The sequence below is a fragment of the Dendrobium catenatum genome, unplaced genomic scaffold, assembly GCF_001605985.2.
Source record: "Dendrobium catenatum unplaced genomic scaffold, ASM160598v2 fragScaff_scaffold_827, whole genome shotgun sequence".
In the NCBI taxonomy this organism is placed as follows: domain Eukaryota; kingdom Viridiplantae; phylum Streptophyta; class Magnoliopsida; order Asparagales; family Orchidaceae; genus Dendrobium; species Dendrobium catenatum.
The window spans coordinates 76,083-84,238 of NW_021319289.1; the positions used below are offsets into that span (position 1 = coordinate 76,083).

Genomic DNA, 8,156 nt, shown 5'->3' on the forward strand with positions numbered 1-8,156 from the left:
ATCTATAACTCATATTTGATAAGTTATGATGAAATTTGAAATTAAAATAACCTCATAAACATAGGCTTGATTTGGTTTGGCTTTCTTACTGCTTTTGGAGCTGAATTGAAAAAAATAACCTCACGAAATTATGAATTTTGACTTGTATGGTCGCAATCCCAACGCAGCTCCACAAGAATCTCTGTGGCTCTGAAATTGAAACAGAGGAAATTAATAAAAAAATGAAAATTGAAATGGCTAAAGAATTTAATTGAAAAAGGAATATGAAGAAAATTATAAAGAAAAAAAAGCACAGAGAGCAAGGAAGACCGCTCCTTTGTTTTCTAGCAAAGTTAGACAACAATAATGAAAACCTTCAATTAAATATCACTATTGTCTCCATCCAACCCTCAATGATGAAATATACAATTCATTAAAATTCATCAACACCACACTTCTTTTTCAACTCAGAAATTATCAATCAATAAAAGGCCTCATAGGCAAATTATTAGGTCCGGTCACAGGACCTAGAAATAGGTCCGGACATCCATTAAAAATTTGCCACGTGGAATGTACATGTGTTTGCGGAAATTTAAGTCAAGCTCGTTAAAAGCGCAGATAAAGCGCAGTAAAAAAGAGCAGTAAAAAACGCACCTAAAGCGCAGGCAAAGCGCACCTAAAGCGCAGTAAAAAAGCACAGTCAAAGCGCAGTTCATGTGGCAAATTTTCATTGGATGTCCGGACCTATTTTTAGGTCCGGTGACCGGACCTAATAATTTGCCCACATGAGAACCCAATCTCTCAACAAATCATCAATCTCGATATAGAATCTCACCTCTCATAGTTCAGTAAAGTCATACAAGCTCAGCGATGGCTCCTCCGAGGCCAAGATTGGTCGTGCCCATCGACCTCAAGAAGAAGCCATGGGAGCAGAAGTACCCTCTGCACAACCGTTGGCATCCTCACATACCCCCAGTTGCAAATGTGAGAGAGGGAGAGGTGTTTCGGGTGGAGATGATGGACTGGACAGGCGGAAGCGTTGCAGATAATAATTCTGCAATGGACATCAAATCTCTAGATCTTACCATTGTAAGTTCCAGTTCCTGCAGAAAAGTAGAAGATTGTTTATTTCTTATAGCGATTCTCAATTCTGTATGTTTAGATAAAATAAGCGGACAACCATGCATAATCAAATGAGGTGACTGGAACAAAGAAATTCTGTATAAATTTATATAAAAAGCATGGGAAGAAATAAACATAGAATAGTTATTCAGAACTGGTATGATTGATGCAAAGCATGTAAAATTTGGTTGAATATAAAGTTGGATCAAATAAAAAAGAGGAACAGACTTTATATGAGAAAATAAAAAAGATATTGGCTTAAAAGAATATTTAGTGGAGAAGCAGAAAGACCGAAGAGTGCGTTCTAAAAGGAGCAATGATGCTTCAACCTAAAACGAGCCCCATGAAACAACTCTAGGACTTTGTAGCTGGGCATTAAAGGATAAGGACACTTTTTTAGAGAAGAAAAATTCACCGATGTGTCAGGCTTCAATGGGATTGACAACCATGTTTCTTACATAAAACTATAGCTTCATGAAGTGAAAATCTTGTAAGTTCTTCCAAACACAAGATGATGTCTACTTTATGGTAAAAGTTGTTTCAGCAGTGGTTATGGATGTTTTTGTGATACTTTCTTCAGACCATTCCTTGCAAGGGTGGAGTGCATGTTGATCCGCCTGATGCTCTATTTTTCAAAATTAATAAAATATATAAGATACACGTGTCGAACACACGTGTCCAATATACGTGTTGGACATTGCACGCCTCAATGAGAAGAAATGTCGGTGCATCATAGGTGTACAACTTCATTAACAAGTTTGCTTACAAAAATTATAGAAGGTAGTATGAGGATGAACTGGCATAAGAATGATGGGAACTTTTTTAAAAAGTAATGTTTTCTGATAATATGCACAGGCTAAACAGAACATTAAAATATTGTACAGACGCATTATCTCAGTGGACCTATAAGAGTTTCAGACAAGGGAGGAAATCCAGCAAATCCAGGTGATCTTCTTGCTGTTGAAATCTGTAACTTAGGTCCTCTTCCCGGAGACGAGTGGGGTTATACAGCAACATTTGACAGAGAAAATGGAGGTGGATTTTTGACGGACCACTTCCCCAGTGCAACAAAAGCTATCTGGTATTTTGAAGGAATATATGCATACTCTCCCCAGATACCAGGTAGTCCTCCAAGTTCGTTGTTCCATTCCTACTATAAGAGTAAGGCTTTGTTTGGGACGGTTTTGTTACTGCTTCTTAAAGCAGCTTTCAAGTACAAAAATTTTAACTTTTGTATTAAAAAACTGTTTTAAGAAGCAGTATGAAAGCCGTCCCAAACGAAGCCTAAAAAATGTTAATGGAAGTTAAGATTGACGCTGACGAAGTTAAATAATGTGAAACAGGTGTCCGTTTTCCAGGTCTAACTCACCCAGGAATTGTGGGGACTGCGCCATCCCTTGAGCTCCTAAATATTTGGAATGAAAGAGAGAAGAAGTTAGCTGAAAAAGATCCCAATTCTCTTCAGATATGTGAAGTTGTGCACCAGAGACCACTGGCTATCCTACCAACAACCAGAAATTGCCTCCTTGGAATGGTAAGAATAAAACATTTGAAGATTATTTTGAGATGGATTGAGTATAACTACAAAAGAAATTAACTAATTTGACTTTTATTATTATTATTATTCTTTTCATCATATAAAAATTCACAAATGCTAGTATTTCTTTTGTGTGACGCACATGATAAGTTAAAATGTTAGTATTTTGGTAAAACTTTTGTTTTCTTGAGGAGCTACATTGGCACTAGCAGGACCGGCAGGAGTTCTAAAAGCAAACCTATACTTCAAATTTCGAAGACTATCTGACCAAGATTGTAACTAGAAAATCTAACTAGAACTCCTTCGAAAATGTTGCAGTATTTATTTTCAAGATCATCAAGAAACACTAAACATCATTAGCCTTACATAGCGCCATCAGTTTTCTTACCAAGAAAGTAGGTCAAAATAAAATATCTTAATTTAATTTCTCATAAGAAAACTCATTATGATGTATAAAGCCAACAGAAGGCCAATAGTATTCACTGATGTTCTAGAAAATAAACACCACCCTTTCTCAAAGGAAAATCAAATAATGAACACTAGTGGTTAAATGGAGAAACCCATAAAAAATCTTTTGCAATCCATTTGTGGGCTCCGAAAATGCACGCCCAGGCCTCTCCGCGGCCCCTTTCCCTTCTTCGGGTCCTCGAGGAGACTTTTAATGAGTAAGTTCCGAGGCAAATTTTCAGAAGGTAGATTGAGTTTTGATTAAAACATTACCCTAGATTTCACCCTTGTTCTGCAAGGACTTTATGATCTGAGTTCATGTTTCTTATAAACGCAAACCCCTATAGTTAAATACTCCTCCCGATAGCGAGAGGGAACTTTCGATTAAGGCTAGTTGTCAAATAGATAAATAGTATCTAGCGTATAGTAGCAGCGCGATTATGTATTTAAATTTAGCATTTAAAATTAAAAATTCACCACCTAGCACTTGAAGCGGATGATGAGGGGAATGATGATGAATCCGATCAAAATCCTATAGTTTCGTCATCTCGGGTCATCATGGTCCTTAGTCTACTTAGTCAGAGGAGGCCATCGACCCAATCTTATAGAAGAATCTTGGTCAGCAACCATGGGTTACTTCGTCCAAGGGTACCTTGTAGACCTAGAGTGAATATTTGTCTAAGTAGACAAATTTGAATCCATATTAACTAATAGAGGGATATGTGCCCTATCGATCATATCCTATTGATTCATTATTCAATGATTTAGCGTTGTTAGGAAACATACGTGCTCTGACCATGACCGTAATTTAATGGTGTCATTTGGCGGCGAAACCACCTAATCAAAGGATTCTGGTCATAACTGTTTACTTGTGGTGTCATTTGGTGGCAAAATCACCGAATAGAGGACACATGTCACGTCCTTACTAGCAAGAGACAAACTGAGAATGAATCCTAGTGATATTCTCAATCAGACATTTGCTCTTTGTGAGCTAAAGTAATTTTCATGCTTATTCACCTAGGCAAACTGTTATGGGGATGGATGGGTATTTTGCTTTAAGTGTTTAGGTGTTTTATTTCAAATTTAAATATTTAAGGTTTTGGTGATTTTTATTTTGTTTTAATTTTTTGTAAAAATTTGGGAGGTATTTTCAAATATTTAGGGTTCGGCTTTAGGTTAAGATTTTATGTCAATGCAGCTATCATCGGGATAATATTAAAGTCAATTCTGGATAATTTTGCTATATTTGTTGAACCTTGTCATCTCTATCTACTTGTTAATAGATGATCGGCTTCGTCATCAACTTTATGCTCTTATTTAGTGAGTTTTCCTTGTAATAAACCTTGAAGGCCTAATATAAATATATAAAATAAATATCTTGATCAGTGCTATGATCGTATATTTATTTGACAATTCAAATCGTGTCGACTCTTATCTATTCACATAAAAGAATTGAGTTCGAACTTATATTCATTTCTTAACCTACACAGCATCCTTAGATGTCATACGTCAAACTCATCGGGGACAATACGGATATTTAATTACATGTATGCATGTATGTTGACATATGCATTTGTGCACTATTAAATCGTGCTTGCATGATGTGTTGATATGCAATATGGTGGCCTACTACATTAATATAGTGTATGATATATTTGTGTGATATGCATCTATATGTTGCTTGTTTGCATGCATAACACATTTGCATGATGATTCAACACTTTATGTAGTGCACGATGTATTTGCATGTTCATGCAATGTGCCACTACGAAACAATGTGCTTTGTATGTTGGATGATATGCTCGTACAATGTCCTGCATGTTGTAATACATGTGTGTGCAGTGCATATTCATGTTAATGTAATGCACTACTGCAATATAATGCATCTTGCAATATTGGATGTCATACTTGAATATAGCATTCTGCCTATTGTAATGCATGTAGGAGGGTATTTTAAAGTGTTTGATATTAATCAGTTGTTTGGGTTACTATTGTATCACACTTATTGTAATCCTCTTATTCATGCCCACAGAAGATCTGCACAGGCTATCCCATTTGCCATGAGAATCCTTCATTCATATATCAGCTTCCATTTGTTCGCTAAGGATCTCTCGTCTTTGCAATATATCTACGATTGTTGCTTGCAAGTAAGCTGCTCATTTGCAAATTGATGCTGACTACCAAATGAGCTGTAATCATCATCAATTTTCCTATGCATGTTAATTAGCAAATTGCTACATTAGCTACATGTTAACCTTCAATGCCCATAGGAATTGGTATGTTTGCTTGCATGGTGATTAGTGCCAACTATATGGATGCCACTACATTCGTTACACATCGACTATTTGATCTTTGTTTTCCAGCAAGCAGTGTTTGGAGTTCAATGGTATTAGCTGTGCGCAAACTTCATTTATTTTGAACTCATTGAACGTATCACATCATTGTGTTCATTGCATGTCAAATCCCTCTACTTGTAGGGGATAGTTGTATTTGCTTGCATGATTGATGCGATTATCACTTGCTTTATTTGCTAGTTGGTTTTGTTGAATATTCCAAGTCATTTTAATTTCATTGTTCATCATTTGCATGCATTGATGGTTTTTTCACCATGAGTCCTTGTAGTTGCTCGTTGAAATTCATTTGGATGACCAGGATTATTAGTTAGCATTTGTATTTTAGTGTGATTGCTCATTTTAAAGTTAAAAGTCTGATTCCTTATCATTTTATTTAAGTCTTGTTTCCTACAAATTTAAGTTCTGTCCCCTGCAATTTGTTCAAGGCTAGATCCTTTGTTTGCTGAAAAATTCAATATCTCCCGGCATCTCTCCTGTTTAGGGGAATTTTGGGGAGCTGGACCTTCCCACCATCCTAAGAAAAACATGCATAATAGGTGTTGGGTGACACCGTGGCCGTGATTTTTAATCCCATAGGGGTAATGGGTTGTAAGTTGCTATTGGGCTGGATGAGGAGGTGTATTGATAGCGAGGTGTTGAGGATGTGTAGTTTGGACAACAGGTTAATTTGGCAAGGTGGCCGGCTATAGTAGAGGGAAGTTTGGGAGCTGTGGCTATTTGAGGTAGAAGAGGCAGCGGCTTTATTGTGTACAATAATTTTTTTGGCTCAGTTAAGAGGGAGTCGGGTTAGAGCTTGCAGTCAGGCTTGACTGGATTGAAGGGTCATGCGATTGAGTTAACTGGGAGGAGCTATGGGATGAGGGAGGAAGAGTGGAGGTTGGCGTCGACTAAATCGATTGATAGCATGTCGTATACATGACTTGTCTCCTACAACAACTCGTAGGTGTCTGCATTTGATGAATGTTTTCTATAATTGCAGTAGACGACATATTGTGTATGTGACAGGTCTCCAACTACTACCTATAAGAAAGCTTCTATGTGCATGAAGAGCTTCCAAAGGTGACTCGTAGGAGCTCGTATTCATCATGAATTTGCTATTTCTGATGGTAGGCAATATGCTGCGCTCACTGCAATCCTCTCATTCATGTTTGTAGAAGATTCGCACTGGTCGTTACATTTGTTGCAAAGGTCCCGTGCACACTTGCTGACAGCATGTATTCTTAGCAGACTAATTAGTATTGCCTACAGGCAGATTCAACATGTTCGCTTGCATGCTACTGTTGGCTGTCGGTCGAGCTACATCATCGTTGATTCTCCCAACACACATTGATTGGCAAGTTGTTACATCTACTTGCATACTAGCTTTGTGTTTAATGGGAGGAGACTTCCGCATGCATCTGCAAGCCCATTAACATTAATTGAAGGGAAATTGTTATATTCACAATTTATCCACTGTCGTCACTCACAAGCTGATTGGTGTATTCATTTGCATGTCGCATTGTGTATGCTTGTGAGAGGCTTCTTGAATACACCCTGGCTAAAAAGTCATTGTGTTCACTGCATGTCAGCCTCCTTTACTTGCAGAAGGTTAGTGTGCTTACTGGCATAACGGATGAAAATGTCACAAATCATGTACTATTGTTCATATTTGATTTGCAACACTTGTTAAGGTACTTCATGATTTATTTGCAACTAAACCACACATCCTCCTTGATTGTTATTGATCATTGCTTGCGAGCAAATTGTGCTTGGAGTTTTGTCCACCACTAGTCCCCTGCATGCTTATGCTCATTTGGATAAACAGGATTTGTTCATTAGCATTTTCATTTTGGTGTGATCATGTATTTTTCAACTTTAATGTATGGTTCCCTGGCCATTAATTCGAGTTCTATTCCATGTAATTTATTTAAGTTTTGTTCCTTGTAAAATAGCTTAAGTTAGGTTCCCTGTGGTCCAATTTGTATGTTCGGTTCCCTAAATTTTGTTTGAGTCCAAGTCCTTTATTTCATTGAAAAAAATTCAACAGCCTCTCACTGTCTCCCTTTTTTAGGGAATTTTAGAGAGTTGAACCTTCCCACCATGCTAAGAAAAGCATGTATAATAAGTGTTGGGCGATACTGCGAATGTAATTTTAATCCCAGCACACTAAGAAATGTGTATGGGTCTTCGAGGTACCTGTTTGAAAGATTTGCAATTTATTCTCGCAGGCATAGAAGAACGTGCACGGGTACTTAAGACTATCTACGCCACAATAAGAAAAGTGTGTATATGGCCTACCCTCCTCGCCACAAACGTCGCACTGGGCTTCCTCCCACCATGCTAAGAAAAGCATGTATATGTGGTTCTCAGACGCGCCACAAACGCCGAGAATGGGGTTTGAGAGTTTTGAGTTTGAAAATCAGTTATACCTTTGTGAGTGGGTCGATGGCGACGATGTCAAGGCAATTGCGACAATGAGAAAATGATGAGCACAAAAAAAAAAACTCTCCTTTTCTTCGTTCTCTTTCTTTTTTTTTTTATGGATCTTTCTTCCTTTTTTTTAAATTCTCTCTTTTCCTTTTTATCTTTATTTTTCTTTTACTAATAATAATATTAATAATAAGATTAATAAATAATATTAACTAATAATACTAATAATTAAGAGTATTGTGAAAAATGGGTTGGGTTGTTTGAGTGACTTTGTGAGTGGCTGTAGGTGGATTGAGGGGGGGTGGGGG

At 37.3% G+C, this 8,156-nt stretch overlaps 1 protein-coding gene across 1 annotated transcript in view; it reads left to right on the forward strand.

Annotated features, from left to right (window-relative positions):
* Window positions 1–791: 791 nt before the first annotated feature.
* Window positions 792–8,156, forward strand: part of LOC110095497 (formamidase-like) — a 14,228-nt gene continuing 6,863 nt past the window's right edge. Inside the window, exons 1-3 of the mRNA XM_020821062.2 lie at window positions 792–1,068; window positions 1,986–2,223; window positions 2,445–2,635. Of these exons, the coding sequence (XP_020676721.1) occupies window positions 850–1,068; window positions 1,986–2,223; window positions 2,445–2,635 (648 nt within the window). The 5' untranslated portion in view covers window positions 792–849. The remainder of the gene's footprint in view (window positions 1,069–1,985; window positions 2,224–2,444; window positions 2,636–8,156) is intronic.